Genomic DNA, 22,258 nt, shown 5'->3' on the forward strand with positions numbered 1-22,258 from the left:
GCAGAGTTCCACCTGTCCAATATGTTGGGCAACACCAGTTGATTTTATGCAAATAAATTTTAGCATTTTATGAATATGCATAAATGGCTCAACAGCTATACATCAAGTAAATACTCAACACTGAGATTAAACTTCAGTTTAATTCTTTTTTTTTTTTTTGAGACACAAAATGGATCGCAAGCCAACCTCACTGGACAGGATGGGGTTCTTTAATCCCCAACTAAAACATATGAGTCCATCAAAAGAAATACAATAAGGCTGGCATTAAAACAAACCTGCTTTAAAATGAAAAGTCGATTACAATAATTACAACGATTTCTTTTTTTTTTTTATTGTTATAAAATGCTAAAACGTTAGCAAAACAATAAAGGCAGACAGTCCATATTTAAAGTTGAATGAAAAGCGGGTCTTTGAGACACAACAAGCAGCAACATAGTTCGAGGGCATGGACCCTCACAGTGCAGCTACCAATCTGTGGCACCATTATAACAGAATGAAAAGATAGGTACAGGTTTTTTACGTGTGTGCAGTGGTGGTACCAGTGTAAGCCATCGGCCGGAAAATCTCACCATCGAGTGTAAGCACGAAATCTTTTAATCTTCATCTGTGCATTTGCACATTATGTTTCCCTTACATGTGGAGACTAATGGAGTCAGCAGAGGAAGTGCAACTGTGTCCTTCTGTTCACGCAGCCGAGAAGCGGTGTTCAGCAATAAAACATGGATTGGACCAGCAGTCTCAAATTAAAACAGAATTATTTGAAGGGAGGTATTTAGCATCAGGACACTTTCTCAACAAAACATGCACTGTTTTCAAGAGAGAAGGGGAAATAAACTGATCGACGGCAATGCAGAGGACAAATTAAAAACGGAGTTGCTATAAATTCACTAAAAAAGAAAAAGGAAAAACATCCTGGCCTTGACAAAAGGCACACTGTCATTCAAATGTTCACTGTATATTTTGCTAAACCCAAAGCGACACTTTAACAACTCTGGGAAAATGATAAACAAGTGAACTATGTCTTTTCAGTTTAGTTAAAAATGGCTCTGATCTCACCGATTCCATGTGACCTTAAGCTTCAGGCAACGTGTTCGTTTACTGCAACACTGTTAAGAAGCACCAGGTCGTAACCTAACTGCAAGGACTGTTGTGACTTTACTGTGTCAAAGAGTTGGCATCAGATAGAAGACCAATACAAATCATATTGTCTTAAAAAAATTCCTTACAGAGATCAAGCTTTCAGTAATCAACAGAACTTGAGTTTGAATTTTTTAACCCCCCCCAAACTTTGTCAAATCTTTAAGCTATTTAAATCCACCATGACTTGGACTGCTATGCAATACTTTTTTTCCCCCTCCCTCTCTTTTAAAATAAAACCTGACCGGCTCAGTAGGTAAACAAAGACATCAGATGCATGCATAATGACTTGTCTTGTTAAAATGAAAAGCTTTAAAAAGCTCCTTTGAAAAGGAAAACTTTGGGAGGGGGCACACCACACACATAAAAAGGCCCTATTTGGCTTCAAGTCAAGGTGTCCAGGCTTTGGCTTTTAGGAGGCTCCCACTGGCCCAGCAGTACCACTCAGATTTAAGGTTTTCCAGACTTTGGGGTGCTGCCTGCGTGGACAACAGTAGAATCTTGCGGTCTGCATCCACTGCTGCTGCTCATTCCACGGGGCTCTTCCTGTGAGCAGGCCGACCCATATTTCTGCAGGCTAAACTACCTGAGACACACCAGGAAACAAATGTCAACATTTAACGGAAAAATAGGACACGCTGTCTCATGCCAGATAAAACTGACAATTACTTTATTTCTGCTGCTTTATTGGCCCGAAAAAGAAATCAGGTTACAAATGGCTGTGTAGAAAACAATAAGCAGAACCAAAATGCCACACGTTAGGTAAAATGTCAGCAAGCTTGCGTTCCAGAGTCCAGAGAAAGGCAGATGAGCCTGAGGTTGGTGCAAAAATGCCATGTTCTTATTCGCTCTCCTCATCAGCTCTAAAAGGAGTTAATTTACGCAGAACACAAAAAAATAGATAAAAGACTAATTGTCCATACAATTTTAAACATATTTCTATCGAAATATTTCTATTCTATTTCTATTGAAGTCATTTCCAGACTGTCTCTCTGCTCCAATAAAATCCTGATTTTTATAACTGCAGCGTCAATAGACAAAAAAAAAAAATCTCTGCAGAACTTTTGGCTTTACATACATGTACAACCACCTCTCCTACAGAGAAAGTTAGAAGCACTCCATCTTTTCACTCTATCCAGTGTCAGATATACTTTGATGGCGATGCTTCACCACAGTGGACAAGCCTGACCCGTGGAATTGTAGTGACAACAAGTCACAATATTTTACACATAATTAAACAAGGGATTTGACTGGCCTCCACTGTAATTATTCTAAACTTATGGATGCATCTACCGAGTGTGGAGGCATTCTTTAGAATGGATATCTCCCTTAACTGAACAGAAAGACTTTTCCTGATAGGTGAGTGGGAGTCTTTAAAATATCCCATTAAAGACAAATATTCCATTTAAATCCATTACTTGTCATACATTTGAGTGGCAGGCTTTTCTCCAATTGAAGAAAAAAAGAATTTTGAATTCAAATACCTGCTTGTGGACTTAATATCACATTTTGCTGCTTTTTTCTCTTCTTTTCTTCTTGTAAAGGCAAACCCTGAAAAAAAGTAGGATCATTGGTGCACAGGTGTGGCAGTGCAGACAGTGTGTGTAGATATATATATATATGTATATATATAATAGATCCAGTAAAAACATACCTGTTTCTCCTTTTCTCTCAAATTTCTAAAGTGGGCTGAGGGGGAGGAGGAAAAGTTTTCCATCCTTTCCATCTTCACATTACCTGCCAAATTACAAATAAAGATTAATACAGTAACAAGTGAGTACCGAGTCTTCTGTCCATCGTCAGTGTTTATTCACAAATATAAAAAGGAAACGGAGTAAACCTCTGTAAAGCTGACAGTCCTTCTTGATGTGGGCACTTGATCCACACAAGTAACAGCAACGCATCTCCAGTGCATCTCTTTTCTCCCAGTGTTCACTCCTGTGTCTGACCTGATCTCTGGCTTCCTCCGCTGCATCCATTTTGTCTCGCAGGTGCTCTGGCCTTTTCTCTGAATCTCGTCTGTGCCTGGCCCTGTCACAAAAACCCATATTGTTTGTCACATGACATCCCAGCAGTCAAAGTAAGCAACGCTGACAAATCTTTCTTCCACGCACTTCCTACGCATGGGACAGTCTTTCATGAAGTGGCCGATCTTGCCACAGATGCGGCAGCAGCGATCATTGGGAGCCACTTCCCCCTCGGTGAGAACTTCGGGGTCAAAGAAATACTCCTGCGACAAATGCAGGCAAATGCCGATGTCAGTGAGAGATAATAAAAATACAATTAAAAAGATAAATAGTGAAAGTGAAAGCAAATACTCACCATATGACTGGGATACACTGGAGGCAAAACTTTGACCGGCGTGCCAAACACTGTTCTTCCATTAATGAACGCCTTCATGATGAAGTTAGTCACTATTTTTAAGGGAAAAAAGGTCATATGAGAGGACAGTAAAAGCTTTGCAAAGACTTGAAAATTAAGAAAGAAAAGAACAAGTTGAGAAAAAAACAGAAAGAAAGAAATAATCATACTTTTCCTGGACAGACCAGCACCCAAATTATGATTCAGGTCAAACGGATCTGTGATGACAGAGAACAGATGGCAAGATAACTTCAGCAGACAGTGTAACAATACTGACTGATCATGACACTTAATGTCAGATATGTCATCGTGAAAATATATTTATTATCATTGCTTTTATTGAGCCAGTTTGTGTCACTCAAGCCGACCTTCAATGACGATGTATTTGGACGTCCACTGCTTGTTGAATGTGGTGAGACGGGCATGCTGTCGGATGCACACAACGTGCTCCTTGAAGTCAAAGTCCTCGGTGTAGAAGCGGAGCAGGCCCAGCCACAGCTCCCCCACCGTCTCGGCGTTCTGCCCATAATGCGCCCAACGACTGGGCTGCAGGTGGAAGAGGACGATGGTGAAATACGAGACATTTGTGACGCATTTATTTGAAATATAGTACTCACTAGTGTTTTTAAATCATCAAAGAAGTACACGTTCCAGCCATCGACCAAGACTTCCGGCTTCTTCTTCCCATCGTAGATCTGCGGCAACATTAAAGCCACTTGTAATATTTGAATCCGAACATTGTAACTTAACGTGCCATTTGAAATGACAGCGATAAACGGCATGATAAATTAAGTCTTTAAAGTCTGCTGGAACGTTTCATAGACACGCCAACAGTACCTCTTGGAGGACAGGGATAACCGGTGGGTTCCTCTGCTGAAGAAAGAACAGCACCATCAGAGTGTAAGCGTAGGACGAGAGGCTGCCACGTGATGCATCCCCAATATCACACATCTGTAATGGGAGGAAAACAAAAATGTCTATACATTCATGATGCCAATACAGTAATAACGAGCAACACAACATACTGCCAATAGTTTACAACGATGCCTTGGCTGTGAGAGTGCAGAGCGTTATCACCTTGGCAAAAACCTTCATGACGTAGCAGAGGAGCTTCACTCTTCGGTCAATAGCAGCGTATGAAGCTAGTAGATGTGTATTATGCAGGGCCTGGAGAGAAAAACGTTTTCCTTAAAGCATAAGCAACAACGGTCACTCAGAAGCAATTTTCAAATGTGCGTTTCTTTATATTCCAAGTGGAATAGAGTGCACATGAAAAAGGGAGGAAGGAGCCCTACCAGCGTGTTGTAGAGGCTGATGTCTCCCTCCAAGCCAGTGTGAACATGGTAGAACTTAACGATGGGTACTTTAGCTGTAGTGATGGGTAGGATGTTCTTCAGACCTGATAAGAGAGACGGCTTTAACATCATATCCCTTCAGTGAACCGATTATGGTTAACTTCCCATGAATGTGGTTATTGTAGTCAGAGAGACTAACCGTGTCTGTTGCAAAAACAGCGCTCAATACAAAAATATCTATTTAAACAATCATTTTCAAGTAAATATAAAAAATATAGAACGGTAATAATGAGAAATTTGTTCCGTTAAAATACATTAGTCATTGCAATTTGATGTAAAACTGATCTAAAAGCAAGAAGATGTTGGTCCTAACAGACAGGTCGGCCATGATGTACCTGGGTGTTTCTTCAGCAACCTCGCCAGGCTTTCAATGATAATGATGCAGTCGATATCCTGCGAGAGGGGAAAAATAATAATAATAATAATCAGGTTGAATATTCAAAGTCATGCAACAGATAAATCCATTTCATTACATTCACTGGAATGAAATTATGTACAAAAACAATTAAAAAAATATTTAAAAAAGAAATCAATCACTCACAGCTGTGGTTTCTTTCCCCTCCAGCACCATACAGATGTCTAGGTCACTTTGCCTGAAGCCGAAGCCATTTTTGGACGAGCCAAACAGCTGCAGCCGAGCCCCTGCGCAGCAAAAACAAAGTGTCAATACTCTCCTTAGTCTTAGCCGTTCTCTGTCGGAAGAGGACCACCATCAGCCGCCCCGTGGCCGCCTCATCAAAGATCAGGCAGTTCATCAAATTACTTACATGTCTTATGAAATAAAGTCAACGATAAACAAGGTTGATTACTTCACCGGCAAACTGTCGTCTGACAAAGGTCTGCAGGTCTTTAAGGATGTGCTCTCTTACACCGACTTCCAGCTCATCCGGGGCAAAGTCACCTGAAAAAGGGAAATGAACAAAAAGAACAAAGGATTTAAGAGGATTAAATATGTTTATGTATTTCTTTTTCACATATTTATTTCACAAATAAAAGCGTGTAAAACGAACAGGTGGCATTCATCACGTTAAAACTAGCAATCACAACAGTTTAGAGGGAACAATTAAGAGTTTGTTGAACAGTGAGCCTCATTAACAGACTTAGAATAAGAAAAGGAAAAACTTCTCGTACTAAACCTACTGTTTATGGCATATAAAATAATCAAAAGCCTTCACGTTTATCTTAAACCTATTTATTTGCATAATTTCATTACATTTTCAGTCAGTCTCAACTTTTTAATATCCACTAAGACTAAAATTGGCAAACCTAACAAATAACTTGTGTAAGTGGTGCATTTTATAATGATTTTATAATGATTAATGTCACCTTTGACCCAAATTACAATGACAAAGACTACTTACTGTAGCACTGCTCACACACTTTGTTCAGGATACCGAGGAACTCTGGTGTTACTGGTGGCAACGGGTCCAGCTCCACTTTCTTGAAATCTTCTGGACAGTCTTTCTTTAAATGCCCATCACGCTTGCACAGGCTACACACGACCATGTGTGACTGAGAGACATGGAAAGAAAACGGTAAACACGAAGCTTGCTTGTGATTTATGAACATGAAAACAAGCTGAGTGAAACTAACCTTTCCCCTAGTGAAAGCTTGCTTGGTGAACTTGTATCGGAACTTGTTCTCTTTTTGGTTTTCATTTTCTGGGCTTTCATCTTTAACTGCATCCTCTGAAGGAGGAGGTGAAAGCCGGACAGGCGCAAACTCCACTTCTTCTTCCTCTTCCTCATTGACTGAACCAGGTGTGTCCAAGTCTGGGCCCTCCTCATCCGACAAAAGCTCGTCCCCTGAGATCTCATCAACTTGGAAAATCTCCTCATCTTCTGTGGTAAAACTGTCCAAGTGCCGTCGGTCATGTGAGACCACATCTTGCTCTTCCTCCTCTTCCTCGTCATCCTCATCCTCTGAGAGACTGCTTTTTCCCAGGTCCACTTTTTCCTTCTCTCTCTCTTCATCCGAGTCACTGCATTCCTCGACTTCCTCCTCTTCCTCAATAATGCAGTCAGAGTCCTCAGGACCATTTTCTGAAGCGTTCGGGTGACTTGAATGTTTTGACTGAAGGGTGAGCCGACCGAAATCCGACAAACCCGTGATCTCTTCACTGAAAGCCTTAGCGTCTGCCCCTTCAATAGGTCCCTGCTTGGCCTCGTTTTTGAGTCTCGCAGCCGACGTATTGAGAGGAAGTGCAAAGTACTTGAATGTGGATTTGAGGCAGTGGAGGATATAGTCAAACATTTTCTGGCTGTTCACGGTGCGAGCCACATTTCTTTTCACAGCAAACGGGTCTAAAGAAAAAAAAGAGAAGAAAGAAAAGTGAAGCATTTATTAGAGTCAAGCCATCTGTGAGTAATCGGGACCATTTTCACAAAAAGGATCACAACATGAGGGTGTTCACTAAATTCTTTCAATAAAACGATTCAACGGAGAAAGCTTCTGACCCTCAACAGCGATGCGTTTTTTTGGCCAGTCTTTCATCTCTCTGGAGAGGACAGCGTTGGTTCGGACGCCGATGACGTTGTCAGCCAAGATGAACTCCAGCGAGTAGAAGCGAAGCATTTCAACCCAGAGGAGCCCCGCATCCACTGGTGGATTGGGGTTCTGAAACACCAGCGGGACCTGCAAGACAAAAAAAAAAAAAATGTGCCACAATCTCCAATTGCTGGAAGCAGGATCAGCTGATAATTTTTAAAAAAAGATTTAAGAAGTTAAATACTATTTCTAACAACATTCTGCAAGTATGAAATTAATAGATGAGAAGGTTTTGTGATTTGGCAGCAGGTTATTTATCATCATATCACTCCCACAGCTGCTATTAAGAACAGCTTTAGAGCTTAAAATAAATACAGTTGTTCTCTGATTATATAGAAAAAGCCATACTGTAGGAAATATGAATTAGCATATAAGCTGCATAAGAACAACACACCTAGCCAACAGTTACAAAACTGGGCAATCAAATTAAATTAAATTTAAAAAAATATATATACTGATTTATATACTATATACAGATTTTTTTCCATTTTGTTTAGTGTAATTTTATTGTTGTAAGGGCCAGGAGCCCCCGACCATAAAGAGAAGCATTTACTTTGAAATGAGCATATATAGTAAAACAAAACAGTATCTGTTCTGTAATGTCATCGAACGCATCGTGTTGTGCCGTCGTGATATTGAACGCAGCACCATTTGTCACCGTTTTCACTGTTACATGCCACCGTGTCTTTGTCTCTTACAGTCTCACAATGGTGCCGCTTCCCACTGATTCAAAGATGTCAGTGAGTTGCAGTTTTAACCATGCAATAAAAAATAAGAGCTTTGTGCTTATCATCACTGACATGCAGAGGTTGAGAAATATCTTAAGTACTTCTTTTTTGTTTATATCATTTACTCAGGTCAGTGTGTGTGTGACTCCGGCTCTGAGTGCTCGTATCACTTTCTAACAGGCTTCACTCTGGTGGAGCTTCTGATCGGCTCTTTTAGTGACCCAACTATTTCTGGCGTATGTTGGCCAATCAGCGCCCATCTATCAGAGCACCCTTAACAGCTTTTCTCTGTAAGATTCAACAAACAGATTTTTTTTTCTTGATTACATGTCAAAACTCTTTTTTCTACAAGAACCATTTCCTGTAGGTAGGTTGGTTTCCATTGCACAACCATTAATTCAGACAATAATAAATCTTAAGATGTTTGCTATGACGCAGCACTCATTCTTGGTTTCAACTGTGGGGGAAGAAAAATCATCCTAATCTAGAAAAAGCTAAGCCATTTTAAAGAAAAACCAAAATCATTCAATCAAGTTGATGGAATGAAGAGCTGAACTGACAGTGAAGCTATACTTGTGTCTTAATGATTACCTTCCCCTTTATACAGGAGCCCGCTGCTGGCTGTGATGATTCTTTGGAGGAAGGCGTGTAGCTCCAGTGTAAGTATCCATCCTCTGTCTGTGTGAGACTGAAGTCTGACAGCTTGCTGAGTGAAAACACTTTAATCTGAAGACAATCAGGTGGTTAGATTAGTCTCCGTAGCATGGGCTAAACTTTTACTTTCCTTTGGCCTTATTCAAGGCAGACGATGAAAAGAGACACACCTCCTGGTTCATGTACGTGGGCAAGAGAGGCTCTCTGCGTTTCTGTAAGAAGAAGATAACCATGAGGGCGAAGACATACGGCGGCAGCCCTCCTTCCTCTGGACGGTCAATCTCGCAGATCTAAACCAAAAAACAAGTGGAGACAAAAAACTTTTGTTTGCCAGGAAAAAAAACTGCAGCCTTTTTTGATAAGCTGCTTGTCTAATATACAAGTTTAAACTGGAAACATACCCGAGCCCAACGTCTGAGGCCCAAAACCAGTGGGAGGAGAAGAGGCTCCCTTGTGGCAAGTGCAGAAAGGTAGGAAGTGGTCTGGAAAGCGTTCTCATTCCCTGCACTCACCTTGCAGATCAGCCCACTGTTGACACAAGTGACAGTTGATGTTTTCATAAGAAGTTTGCTACTGTAGTTCATGTGGTAATATACAGCTCCAGACAAAAGCATTCACAATCTTAGCAATTTTCAAACTGTTTTGCATTACAACCAACTTTTGAAGCCCTTAATTAGGATCTGGTGCTGCCAAATACCTTCACATATCAAAAAATAAACACCTGTACAAACCGTGTCATATGTATCTACACATTTTGTTAAATGCAGCTCCAAATAAGAAGCACAATAAACATCAAGAAACCCTCCAAAGTGAATACAAGGCTGGGTTATAAAGTAAAACTTCAAACTCTGAATATCCAAACAAACACTTTTTAACCCACTATTGAAAAGATCGGGACAACATGGCACCTTATCAAACTCGGCAAGAGAGAACACACAGCCAAACCTTGTGGGCATTAATCAGAGCAAAACAGACATTGCTTAAAAGAAAAGATAGAGAGAAAAAAAACGGCAAAGAAAGCAAATATGGAGCGCATCAAAAGGCTCCTAAGAGACACCCCAAAACATGTCCAAGGACGTATTCTTGTCTGTTGAGAGTGAAATCAAGTAAAACACCATGTCTGGTGTAAAGCCCTTCACTGCCTTGAGAATGCCATCCCCACAGGGAAGCATGGTGGTGGCAGCATCATGCTGAAGTAATGATGGATGTTACCAAATACAGTCTTGAGGGAAAACCATTTAGGGCATTTTGAGAATGAAGACTGGGCTGGAGGTTCAGCTTTCAGCATGACAATTATCCCAAGTATAACGCTAAAACAAAGCTTTAGAAATGTCTTGGACACAGCTCAGACTTCAATCTATCTGAGACACTGTGGCATCACTTAGAGGCTGGTAGTGGAATATGTCTAGTTTGAAGTCGGCGGAGCAGTTCTGTGTTGAGGAATAGACAATAATCCCCTTGGATTTACAGAGATTTGATTTACCTGCAGCCAAAAAACATCTCTAAATAGTAATGATTTTGGGGGTTAATATTAATCCACAGTCAAATTTTCTGTTGTTTTTTTTTTAGTTTCAGATAATCATTTTGAAGTTTTCTGATGTTTTCAATAACAATCGAATAATCCCAAAGATTAAGACTTCAAAGCTACTTCAAATCACTGAATTTGATAGACACATAATCCATCATCTGTTACCAACCTCTTCTTCTCTTTGCAGATGACCACTGGCACCCTGGCATGGAAATCAGCTTCCAGATTAACGAAGAGAGCTGAAAACAGTGGGAAGACATGTCAAATTTGACTCTTCCACAACAGTCGACCACGGAGAGATTTCCTAATGCAAAATAATCTTTTGACTGAATGACAGAGATGTGACTCACGGCTCACAGAGAGGCTGTCCTTAACCAACAACAAGACGTCTGGCTGATGCATCTGTGAATACATTCCATTTCAAACCCTTTATACAACATAAATACAATATCAAAAAGACATGAATGTGGCAAGTTCTATAAGCACAATGTCCACAAAAAAAAAACATCTTCAATACATCATATTTCTGGTCAACAGTGTCAACATATTTGATGACTGTTTCCTGTAACTATTCTCCTGGGAGGTGTGGGGGGTTTTCCTAAAACTAACACAAACAACTTATTCGTACAGATCCAAAGAAGCGCTGTAATGAAACGGTATTAACACTATCAAACTCACACTTAGCTACTCACGTGAGGTGGATACTGAATGTCAATGTTGACATCAGAATCCTTAAATCCAAATTTAGTGCAAGATGATCCATATAGCCTGAGCCTTATCTCTATAGATGAGAGAGGGAAAGAAAATCTATCAGAAAGGTATCAGGTGCGGAAAAGTGAAGCAATGTCATGCATTGGGGGGGAAACATGTTCGGGGTGAAGAGGTTATACTGTCAGAATACACTCGGGTAATGATTCAGTTGCAAACTGAGTGTGTCTAACCAGGCTGGACGGACAGAAGGAGGTCCTGCATCATGGAGACGACACACTGTCTTCTTTCCACATCCTCGTCGCTCATCCCATGTTCCTGAACAACAGCCTCTAGTGCAGCAGTCACTGCACTGCTATGCTCTGGACCAGGAGGCAGAATCTCAGTCAGCATCTCCTGCTCTTGTCTCTCCTTTGAACACAAAGACACAGAAGCAAACCTTTTTTTCTTTTTTTTTTTAAAGAGTGACAGACTAACGGCACCAAATTACCATTGTAATAAAATAAAGAGCAATTTGGATTTTAAGAGCATTTCTCACCCGCGCCCTTTTCTTGTGCCGTTTGTCTCTGATATGCCTATAAGCATCAGACAGAGATTCCAGGAGAATATCACACAGAGCGCAGGTGTAAAGTGCACCAGGGTTGCTGTGGGACTTCTGAAAATAAAAAAAGGAAAGCACAAATGTCAGAAGGACAATCCTATTGCTTTACATGTTCTTAATTCCCTTGTACCTCAAAAATATTTAAAATTCTGTGTTATTGAAACAAGAAACTCAAGGTCCAGTACCTTCCTCAGGCAATAGATCTCCTCCCTGTTAAGCCGCTTCTCTGCTCGTCTCTCTGCTTGCCGCAGGCTGCACTGCTCTTTGACTGAGAGCGTGGACTCTTCAATCATGACGCTCCTGTTGTCTTCAGCAAAAGCTTTCTTTCTGTTTCTGTTTCTCCGTCTCCTTCCTTTGAAAAGAGCAAATAACCGTGTCTGTAGTCAGTAAAGCGTACATGTCATAGATGGAGGGTGTTCGGTTCCTACAGAGCGACTAAAGCTAAAATCACGTAAGGTAGCCTGTAGCTAAGATATGGTCTTTCGCTCATTCCCTAGAGCCTGTTTTCCAATTCCTCACCAGATTTATGAGCACCGTCTTCTGTTGCCTCTCTCCTCCCCTCCTCTCGGTCCTCTTTTGGACCTTCTCCCGGGGTGCTCCTCCTCCAGTGTTGCTGCTGCTGCATGCGCTCCCTCCAGTTCTCCTCCCGACTCCCACCGCTGCTTTCAGGACCTGAGAACCACCGGAGGTCATCCCTCTGAGAAGGGCTGTGACCCCCTCTGAAGCCACCTGGGGAGTAGCTCAGGGGTCCCAGTCCTCCCCTCTTGGGGCTCGGCCTGTAGGGGCCACCCTGGTTCTTCTTGCCTTGCTGACTTCCTTCAGAACGGAAGTTCTGTCCTCGAGCCTGATCCTGCATCTTCCAATTTTCTGGCACGTCTGTTGCTGCTGCTCCCTTCTCCCAGCCGCCTTGCTTAGACTTGTAAGGCCTGCCAGAGTTTTCCATGCTTCGCTTTTGCTAAAACTACAGGACAAATGACAGGTAATGTAGTCTTTATGTACAGGTGCCCCGAAAAGCAAAACATAACATTAAACAACAACAAAAATACAAACACTTTTCTTACATTCTAACATTTCATGAAATTAAGTGATTGAATTTATGTAATGTTGCAGTGTCTTCCGCAGCATTACACATTTTTTTTCTTCCTTTGATGTGTCTTTTGAAATGTAGTTGTTTTTTTTAAAATGCTGCTGCTTTGATTTCTAAAATGCTTTTTCAAATGTTTAAAGCACAAAACACACAAGAAACCTGTTGCAAATTCAATTAAATGAAGTGGAAAAGGTACCCATTCATCCCAAATGGAAAATTATATTCTTGCAGTAGATCTCTTTTTCTTTTAAAACAACCATCACTAATCTTTCATCATGAAGAGTTCTTAAAGAAGCCTCACACTGATCATGTTATGAAGAGGATGGGCAGTGTTGTTCATTACATCCATTAACTTGTTCAACATTCTTCTTTTCACAATTAAATGCCCACAATGTACACAACTTGTCACATAATTCAGACTGCTGCAGCACCTACAGATGTGACCCCATTTTGAACTCTGCCATTGCTTTATTATGCTCATCATGCAGTTAACTGATTATATTTTTAGTATTTCAATCTCCATAAAACATAATATAGCTTCTATAGACCATGTTAATTGTTAACAGACTTTTATAGGCCATCAATGTTGATAGATCGTGGGTGAAACGTTGCCACATTTATCACGAATGAAAATATGTTATCATTTTTTTTTATTTTTGTTTTTAATCACCGCTTACTACGGCTACCAATCACCCTCGGAATCACGTTACGTAGTTAACTGTAACGTAAACCCTCTGACTGTATGTAGCTTTCAGTAGCATGGTGTTAGCATAGGCTAGCTTACAGGCTTCAGCAGGCTGATTTCCCAATAACGTTATTTATCCCACTTTCTCTGCTTAACGGTGCATGTCTTCATGCAGCTAAAACATCTGTAACTAATCAGAGTTAGTCACCGCATTTAACTATAGTCTCTCTCACCACACAGTTTATAGCAATGCTAATGTTAGCTACCAGTGTTTAGCCTTGTAGCTACGACGCCGAGCGTTCTCAACTAGCTGCACAGCTAGCTCTACGGCTTCTTTGGTATATTTTCGTTGAGCTGTTTATCCGGCAGCTACGGTTAAGTTAACCATTAGTTAAACGACAACGATAACTATACACAAACTCACTGAATTACCTTTTGTAGATGCACACAGGACATACTTGAGGGCTTGTTCAGCTCTGACTTTGCATGATCTCTTGTCTTAAACTGGAGTTTGAAAGGTGACGTACGGAATGTCTGTTTTCTAATCGTCAGCGTTAAAGTTCCGCCTACCGCCGAAAAAGAGGATTAGTTCCTCTGGTTTTTAGTAAGAAAATCAATAACGACAAATCATTCTGACAGTACAATGTGCTATCATATTATGAGACGTAACCATGGACCCTGATTCAAACCATAACAATTGTTAACTACAGTTTTCTATCCTGGCTTTTATTTGTTTTGTTATTATTTTCATTTTATCTTTTATTTCATAAAATTAACACATATCGGGTAAATTAGTACTGATATATGTTCAATGATTAACAAAGTTAATAATGATCATATAATGATCCACATCAATAATAATTCGTCACATACGTAAAACTTGTTTTTGAGTGCAGCTGCCACATATTGCACATGTGAACACTCAACATACTGTACATGTAATTTTTCATTAATGTTGTTGTGAATTAGAAGTATCACAACTAACAGTAATTTATATAAACCTTAAAAAACTCAATGGGGCATAGTAATTTAGTTAACACGCGTGTCAAACGGGATACAGAACATGTAGTGACAAATTATTTCTCCATAATTTTAAGATACATTGTTTGTTTAGCCTTTTTTCTATGTTTCATTAAATAGACCACCAAACAACAACTCTAAAGCCATATGGCTAGAGGTTTGGTAATTAATTCCAGTGTGGGATAAGTGATTGTTTGGCTCAGTTGCCCGGAGCGACGAGAGAAAGGTGAGCCACACGAGCGGGGAAGACCCCGGGAAAACTGACGTCACAGACGGAGCTCCCTTCTCCATCCCACAAGCGATACGAGACTGCTGTTGGTGGAAGGCGAGACTCAACAAGCGGAGCTTCTGCGTGAAGGCTCCACCGACAGCGAAGCCACACCGGAGATGGTGTCATTTGTGAGGAGCGAACGTGGTTCCGAAACTGTGCCCAAAAGAAGACGGATAAGTTCCGCGTCTCCCTCAGCAGAAGCTCTCGCGCAATTTGAACAGCAGCAGGCAGCCCGGCACAGAAAACAGAAGTTCATGTCCAAAATGAGTGATTCTGGTTTTGAGGAAGATTTGGTATCCTCTGCGACTTTATGCGGATTTCGGACAGATGTGTCCCACAACGGGTCAAACAAACCGGAACTTGTGGCAGGACAGCTGTCCAGCTGGTACCTTCAGTATGGAGACGTTGGTTTCAAGATCCAGAGGGAGAAAGAGGAGGAGTTTCATCCCTGCAAAAGTCTGGCTCACCAGCCACAAGTAGGCTATGACACAGTGTTGAGATTATATCTAAAAACCCATGATTATTATGATAGGCCTGTTTTTACTTGTATATATGAGGCTATGGGATAAAATATTATACTGTTCACCTTCAGACTAAACAGTCGTCTGACATTCTCTGTCGATGATGTTGTAGAGAGTTAGAGCCTTTTGAAATAGTAAAGTTCTACATAATTTTGAAAATTCTCCATTATGTTGGAGGCGCTATAGTCTTTAGTTCCATTTAGCATTTAGAGGAACACAAGTGGCAAAAACAGGAATCCTTCTGGAATAATATGATCACATTTGTAAAACAATTAAAACAAAATACTGGCTACATGTGGCTAAAACTGGCTAAAAACATGTGCCTCTGAAATTTTTTTTGGAATAGTCGCATTCCATAATCAGTTTTTCAATCTGCTTGTATTGATGATTGTGTGTTTTTCCTGCAGTTGACTGCAGGGTCACGATGCAAGCTGATCAGCTGGCTGATCCCTGTCCACAAACATTTCCGCCTGTCCTTTGAGTGCTGCTGCCTGACGGTGACAATCATGGACCGGTTCCTGGCGTCCACTCCCATTGCTGCTGACTGCTTCCAGCTCCTGGGTGTCACTGCGCTTCTCTTAGCCAGTAAACAGGTATGTCCTTGAAAATGATGAGCTTGAGGAGCGGATTCTTTTTGATTACATTCAAATGAACTGCTTCCCTTTCTCCTTGCAGGTGGAGGTATGCTCCCCGCCGGTCAGCCATCTCTTGTCAATGTGCTGTGATGCTTTCACCAAGGAGCAGCTCTGCAATCTGGAGTGTCTCATCCTCCTCCGTCTTAACTTCCGCCTTGCTGCACCCACGCTTGCCTTTTTCCTGGACTATTACACCAACTGCATTGAGGCTACCCATCTTGTAATTGAGAACAATAGTAGTATGTTTTCAGATGTGAATCCAGGCACAGCAAGTATCAGGCAGCACAGCAATCTTGCACAAAAAGTTTGTGAATTGACTCTAGCAGACTATGCTTTCCATAAATACCCACCATCCCTGACTGCCAGGTGTGCACTGACACTAGCCAGCGAGTTACTGAAAACTGATCATGGTTTCACTGAGCATGTAGCCAGACAGTCAAAGGAAGACCAGTGGGATAGTTTTGCAGATGAACTATATACACAACCAGTTTCTGTCCAGCCGCCTGTGGATCCTGGCTCTGACAGTGACTCTGGGGCAGTGAAACATGATTTCTTGTCTGAGGGTGAGGTGAATTATTACAACTGCAGTCTGGTACAGGAATGCAAAGACAACTTGAAGCTGCTGGTATCACTAAACCAGGAGATTCTGAAGGCAATGTCGACCCAGTGACTGTAATTGCATCAATGTCAGATTTCCTTCTTCTCTGTGGTTATAGATGTTTCATTTAGAGTAAAGATTAGGGTCATGTTGAGAGGTTGGTGTTTATAGATCTCCTGAAATTCCTATATACCTCATATACATTCAGATGTTTTCAGTCCCTTGAGGTTTTTCAGCTGAACATGACTGTATTTCTTATTTATTATCATGTTACTGACTATCCATGGAATATATTAATATATTATTTTCATGTTTCATTTTCTGTATATGCACTGATTTGCTGCTGAGTTGAGGTGCTTTGCAACCTCTTTAATGAAGTATCTGAAAACAATGTGTGTCTTTTCTACTTCAAAATAAATCATCAGTCAATTAATTTGTGCTGGTCTTTATTGATGTGAAATATGAAATGTGTTCGTTTGTTGATCACGGGAACTTTCAATAGTGTCTACGGGTTTTCAGGGTGTCTTTATGACATAAATAAGGGCTTGTGACATAATAATAAAATCCAACTTCTGTAAGCAGCTTGACAGAGAGCTTGTAGCAGAGGTGTCTTCACAGTACTGCGTTTTTTTTCTGACGGGCTTAAATGATATGAACGTGCTGTAAATATGAGGCTATTGGCAACACAGGATAACAGTGGATAAAAAAAATACTTTCGTAAAAGTAGCGATGCATGTGGCTATTGCTGCCTGAAAGTCATTACACCAACTTTCGTCTGTTAGCTGTAGTATTTGAAACCAAAGTGTGACGTCAATTGCAGGGCTTTATTTGATGATCCATTACGCGTGGCAGCTCGACCTGCTGACACAGTATCGACCACACAGGTGCATTCAACCTTATGGACCAAGGAGACATCTGTTTGTTTACTAATAGAGGTATTTGTCAAGAGTGTGTACTGAGCTGTCTCCTGCAATTGCCCTTTTCCTTTTCCACTTCGCTTTTACTGCGGCAACAGGCTTGGGTTTTTCTGAAGCATGTTTTACGCACAGTTGAATAACAATTACGCACAGACAGCTCAAGTCAGATAAATCCTTATGAGATCAAAATAATAAACAGTAGAATGAACAAAAGTCTCATGTCCTTCTGTTGTTCAGCTTATGTTTCAAATTTTCTTGATGTTTACTATAAAAGCTATTTTTATATATGCACGTTTATAACGCATAAATGAGTGTCAGAGGACACGTCAAGCTTGCGGCTAAGGCACATTTGTGGACAATTTGGCCGTAGGGAGTCTGCGTGGATCAGAAGGCACCTGTTCTAATGGCGCCGTTTTGCGCGGCACCATTTTTGCACTTCAGACCAGAAAACCGTCTGTACCAATTTAATCTCCGAGGACGCTGTCACTCCCTGGAGACCGAAGAAGTGCATTTGATTGGGTCTTAAGTATGAAACCGCGGCACAGAGAGACGCAAACCGGGAGAATGTCGACTATATCAAGTACAAATCAAAACATGTCCCTTCAGTTTTACAGATGGAACTGATGGAGATGCGAAGAGACAGACTGGCGTTTGGTGCTGTTTGTCCCAACCAAATGGAACAACGTGGGCGGAGAGCAGCTGTTCAGAAAATTGTATGATTTCTGTCTTTTTAATAGGTTACACAACTCTCAACAGTATAAAAGTCTAATCAATCTTCCTGCAGGATAAAACCCCGGTACCAAGATGTAGCAGCCCGGTCACGGTGTACGTCGAGTTGCCGTGCATCGCTGATGAAGGTAGGCTGCCTCTCGCATGGATGAACTTCGTGCCCCACATTTTTCGTCTTTTCACACTGTTGTTGTGTTGCAGCTTTTTCGACAATTGCATGGGAAGATTTGGAGGACTGCGCCTCCGAGGTCAGACGGGAGAGAGATTCGCTCAGCTCTCAGGTTGGTATTAAACCTGATCGGAAAAGAAATGTCCATTTTTTTCATCTTGATATCTCATATTTCGTGACTCCTGATTTGTCGTATGTGATAAATGAGTTAAAGCCCACCAACCGGAGAGTGATTTTTATATGGTGGCAGGTCTGAAGCCCCCTGTTAATGTTTGACACGATGTGCTGGAATTCTGCACGAATGGCAGTGTGGTTTACTCATGACACACAAGCTACTAATTGGTCGGACCTCACAGGTTTTTTTTTTCCCACAAACTACCCTTTTGGCACACATCAGTGAGCCCACATTACTCATAAAGCGACGGCACTTTTCCTGAAATGACCACCAATATATATCCCGTTAACAAGCTTCACTGTCCTGCCTGGAATTGGTGGGATTTTCAGGTAGAAATGTTCTATTATAACCAATGGGAAAAAAAATGCGCACAAGTGTTCATTGTGGATTTTTTTGCTTACAGGTGAATGAATCTGATCCAGATGACCAATACTTCGGAGATTATGCGCTGGATTTCATGGCAGGTGAGATAATTAACCTACAGTTTGGACATGGTGACACTCCAACTGTAACTGATGCGCATTTTTGTGATACAATACTGTTACTTATTATTATCATCATCAACTGAGATCCTCCAAACTCACAGTGACTTCGCCCTTGTTTTGTCTCCTCTGTCAGATTCTACTTCCATGCTGGAGAGCAGTCTGTCTCCAGCTGAACTTGTACCATTTCAGGGATTTGTCATACCTCCCCTCACCCCTCAGAGGGACTTTGCTCCAGAGGATAGTCTAGTTCACTCAAACACAGACACAGGCAGCCTGCATGCCCAGGATGGAGCCCCTTGGAGGGGGATGGCAGAGTGGCATGGAAGGGCATTGGGACATTCAGTGTCTGTCAATAAACAGGTAAAACCTCATTATGAGATATATAGCCTCTGTAAGGTGGTGGTCTGTGTTTCAGATACATCGGGTGTTGCCAGTTTAGGCAATATTTGTGAGTGATTTGCCTCACTATGGGGTAATATTTTAGACTTAATACATTTTTGTTATATCTGTTTTTGTTTTTTTCTTTTAATCCAACCCAATTTGATTTGTAAAGGAGATTTTGTGTAAAATTATGAACCTACATTTCTTATGGTTAACATTACAAAATGCTCAGCTTTACTATAAGTAAAATGCCAGTTTTACTGCATTTCGACTTTCGGATTCAGCACAAGGTTTGTATACAAATTGGTGATGTCATGGTAAGAGGAAGAATCCTCAAAGCCAAGAGCATAACTGAGGGGATCTCTGTGTGCTTGCAGCTCCATGACACTCTTCACAGACAGCAGGAAGAGCTTGACTCCCTTGAGGAGAGGAATCTACACCTCAGGCAGCTGGCCAGTCGAGCAAAGCACCTGGCCTCAGTGCTCGAAGTGAGTACATGATTGAGACAAGCTGATTACACATACTTCCATCCAAGATTTAATCTCTGTTGCTTGTAACGTAATAAGTTTTGTTTAATTCTAATTTCTGGATGTTTTGTACTTCTGCAATTTATTTCCAGAAACTGATGACAGTCAGAGACCCACATGTAGGAGCACCAGTGATGCCCTGTGGTGAGAACGACTCCTTGGGTCCGCTTAAACGTCAGCGACTGGATGTAGGATATGAAACCGAGTCCTCTGACACAGTGGAGGAGATGCTCAGGGACATCAGCACACGCTGCAATGCTGTCCTGCTCAACAGCGCCACAGCACCGAGGCAGCAACAGGAATCAGAGACAATACACATGCATGGTGCTTTCTCAGGTCTACAGATGTCTACACCCAGCTGCCTGACTGCTGATGGAGCTGAGGCCGGAGACAGTGTCTCATCTTTTAAAACATCTATCAGAGAACACTGCACCATAAGAACTCAGGCCTTCCCTCATGGATATGCATTTACCTCGAGGACTCAGCAAGGCGGATACCGCTTTCGTTGGGTTCCCAATTGCAGCTGAAATGTGAGATGAGGGCAGTGACTTTAGTTATGAAGGTGCCGTAAATCTGTAAGAGAATGGAAGGAATTGTAGTTGGGCAGCAGCTGTTAATGCTTAACTTTTAATCTATAGTTACATCTGTAAATGATTAAATGATGTCCTCCTCAGGTAGCTTGTGAGCTAATCAGTCAAAGGAAATAATACTGCCCTTTCTGTTGTTTACATTGTGTGTGTGTTTACACTCCTCTGTGTTTGTTTATTTTTGCATCTCACTACATATTTTTGTTGTGGAAAATATCTATTTTACGCATATGGAAATAAATGTGTTGTTTTTTTAACTAAAATAGAATGCAGTATTTTTTTATGATATTTTGGAGACGTAATGATATGCAGGACCACAGGTAATATTTAAGCACATGGAAAATAAACTTTTTATTGTGAACTTTCCATGTTTGAGCAGTGAAACAAATGTGACCCCATGACCTGCTTTAAGGGCAGGTACTTCCTTCCCTTTTGTCTCTGTCTGAGTGAATGTGTGGTCTGAATGAAGACACTGAGTCTGATGTATTGCTGCCCACATCTCTGTTTATGTCCTTTTTGGAAATTTAAATAGATTTTGTTTGTCCAGATTGCATAACGTGTTAGCCCGCTGGACCAGCTTGCAAACAGTTTTGCTGTACAAACACCAGTCCTGCTAAAGAGGAAAAAAAAAAAAAAAGATTTAAAGTTTAAACGCTACCATGAATGAGAATTTTAAAACTTTGCCAAAAACAAAAGAAGTCTAACCCTTTAACCTTTTGGAGTCTCATGTTATCTTCTATTGACCCCACCATTGAGATTTTCAGCTATAAAGAGCTGATCCACCAGATAATGTCAAATCTCAGTTTCGGCACCTGTTTAAACTTCCACAAAACTGGGGCTGTTTATCTTGAAGCAGTGAAGACAACACTGCAGCTTCGGCCCAGGTAGTTTACAGTATCAATGCTGCTTCTGTCATGAACGCTTTACAACTCAAACACAGATAAGAACCTGAGCGATATGGAGGCCTGGCCTCATTCAAAACCATAGAAAGTTACATAGATTCAGTTCAATTCAGTTTATCTACATAGCAACAAGCATCATCTCAAGGCACTTTAAAGATGCAATCTAATCAATTTCGTTGTGATCAAGTTATAATCTAATCAAATAGATTCAAATCCATATTAGTTCCATTCATACAATGCAAATTCATGAAAAGTTGCCTAGCTCAAGAAACCAAGGCATTGCACTGATTCTTGTCTTTGATTCAACTCCTCGCCCTGAGCATGCACAAGGCAACCCTGAATGAGAAAAACCCTTTTAACAGGAAGAAACCTCCATCAGAGCCGGGCTCGGGAAGGGCCCGGCACATATAGCATTACATATATCATTACATATAGCATTACATATATCATTACATATATCATTACATATATCATTACATATATCATTACATATATCATTACATTTTATCTCCACAACTATACAAGACGTTGGAGTTTTTGATCACTTACAGTGAGACTGTTTTTGCATTTTCCAGATTTGACCTCTGTAAGTTAAACTTTGTGACCTTTTTTTTTTGTGTCATAGTAAGAACCTCCAAACACAGAAAAATAATATTAGTTATGTGAAAATAAAGGTATGGTCTATGAATGAAAGGATTTTTTAAGACAAGATTTTATGGAATCTTGGCAGGCTTGCATCAGCTCAGTTTCTGCTACACCACATCAGAACCTGAGGAGTTTCTGTTTATCTGTAAATCATATGGCCTGCAATGCTGTTTATGCTATTCAAACAATAAAAACACCTCAGAAATACCTAGATGTATCAGATCCTTTTTTTCATCCCTTCTTATTTTTTTATCAAATTGAACAAGAAGAACCTATGTGCGCAAAACGAGCAAAGCCATTTTCTC

General features: G+C 40.9%; 3 protein-coding genes across 5 annotated transcripts; 2 read left to right on the top strand and 1 right to left on the bottom strand.

Annotated features, from left to right (window-relative positions):
* Positions 1-571: 571 nt before the first annotated feature.
* Positions 572-13,928, bottom strand: tut7 (terminal uridylyl transferase 7). Of its 3 annotated transcripts, none has more exons than XM_072387528.1 (29): positions 13,824-13,928; positions 12,139-12,580; positions 11,805-11,971; positions 11,557-11,673; positions 11,252-11,429; positions 11,003-11,091; positions 10,661-10,712; positions 10,480-10,549; positions 9,184-9,310; positions 8,953-9,072; positions 8,720-8,854; positions 7,310-7,487; positions 6,447-7,156; positions 6,215-6,365; positions 5,668-5,754; positions 5,395-5,495; positions 5,189-5,246; positions 4,794-4,897; positions 4,576-4,665; positions 4,336-4,449; positions 4,116-4,193; positions 3,867-4,044; positions 3,669-3,716; positions 3,460-3,551; positions 3,252-3,367; positions 2,978-3,168; positions 2,792-2,874; positions 2,622-2,688; positions 572-1,723 (listed from the first exon to the last, which is right to left on the bottom strand). In XM_072387528.1, exons 2-29 carry the CDS (start codon positions 12,560-12,562, stop codon positions 1,665-1,667), a joined length of 3,984 nt encoding a protein of 1,327 aa, XP_072243629.1. In that variant the 5' UTR covers positions 12,563-12,580; positions 13,824-13,928; the 3' UTR covers positions 572-1,664. The 3 variants fall into 3 exon arrangements, with proteins under 3 accessions (XP_072243629.1, XP_072243627.1, XP_072243628.1); XM_072387526.1 differs by having other exon boundaries at positions 2,969-3,168; XM_072387527.1 differs by having other exon boundaries at positions 2,969-3,168; positions 13,850-13,905.
* An 870-nt stretch (positions 13,929-14,798) lies between these two features.
* LOC140309104 (cyclin-O) lies at positions 14,799-16,539 on the top strand. The gene is made up of 3 exons (XM_072386933.1): positions 14,799-15,158; positions 15,611-15,796; positions 15,879-16,539. Exons 1-3 carry the CDS (start codon positions 14,799-14,801, stop codon positions 16,506-16,508), a joined length of 1,176 nt encoding a protein of 391 aa, XP_072243034.1. The 3' UTR covers positions 16,509-16,539.
* A 1,408-nt stretch (positions 16,540-17,947) lies between these two features.
* Positions 17,948-20,511, top strand: mcidas (multiciliate differentiation and DNA synthesis associated cell cycle protein). The gene is made up of 7 exons (XM_072386934.1): positions 17,948-18,066; positions 18,138-18,210; positions 18,284-18,363; positions 18,830-18,890; positions 19,045-19,271; positions 19,670-19,780; positions 19,912-20,511. Exons 1-7 carry the CDS (start codon positions 17,968-17,970, stop codon positions 20,344-20,346), a joined length of 1,086 nt encoding a protein of 361 aa, XP_072243035.1. The 5' UTR covers positions 17,948-17,967; the 3' UTR covers positions 20,347-20,511.
* The last annotated feature ends 1,747 nt before the right edge of the window (positions 20,512-22,258 follow it).

This window comes from Leuresthes tenuis, unplaced genomic scaffold (genome assembly GCF_036924035.1).
Source record: "Leuresthes tenuis unplaced genomic scaffold, fLeuTen1.0.hap1 SCAF_6, whole genome shotgun sequence".
Taxonomy (NCBI): domain Eukaryota; kingdom Metazoa; phylum Chordata; class Actinopteri; order Atheriniformes; family Atherinopsidae; genus Leuresthes; species Leuresthes tenuis.

Excerpts from the sequence above, each read along its gene's own strand:
- mcidas (XM_072386934.1), top strand. The coding sequence starts at position 17,968 with ATGGAACTGATGGAGATGCGAAGAGACAGACTGGCGTTTGGTGCTGTT. Across the intron at positions 18,364-18,829 it reads GAGATTCGCTCAGCTCTCAG|GTGAATGAATCTGATCCAGA; the intron begins GTTGGTATTAAA and ends TTTTGCTTACAG. Across the intron at positions 19,781-19,911 it reads ACCTGGCCTCAGTGCTCGAA|AAACTGATGACAGTCAGAGA; the intron begins GTGAGTACATGA and ends ATTTATTTCCAG.
- tut7 (XM_072387526.1), bottom strand. The coding sequence starts at position 12,562 with ATGGAAAACTCTGGCAGGCCTTACAAGTCTAAGCAAGGCGGCTGGGAG. Across the intron at positions 4,450-4,575 it reads TCATGAAGGTTTTTGCCAAG|ATGTGTGATATTGGGGATGC; the intron begins GTGATAACGCTC and ends CTCCCATTACAG. Across the intron at positions 3,368-3,459 it reads CAGTGTATCCCAGTCATATG|GAGTATTTCTTTGACCCCGA; the intron begins GTGAGTATTTGC and ends CATTTGTCGCAG.
- LOC140309104 (XM_072386933.1), top strand. The coding sequence starts at position 14,799 with ATGGTGTCATTTGTGAGGAGCGAACGTGGTTCCGAAACTGTGCCCAAA. Across the intron at positions 15,159-15,610 it reads GTCTGGCTCACCAGCCACAA|TTGACTGCAGGGTCACGATG; the intron begins GTAGGCTATGAC and ends TTTTTCCTGCAG. Across the intron at positions 15,797-15,878 it reads TTCTCTTAGCCAGTAAACAG|GTGGAGGTATGCTCCCCGCC; the intron begins GTATGTCCTTGA and ends TTCTCCTTGCAG.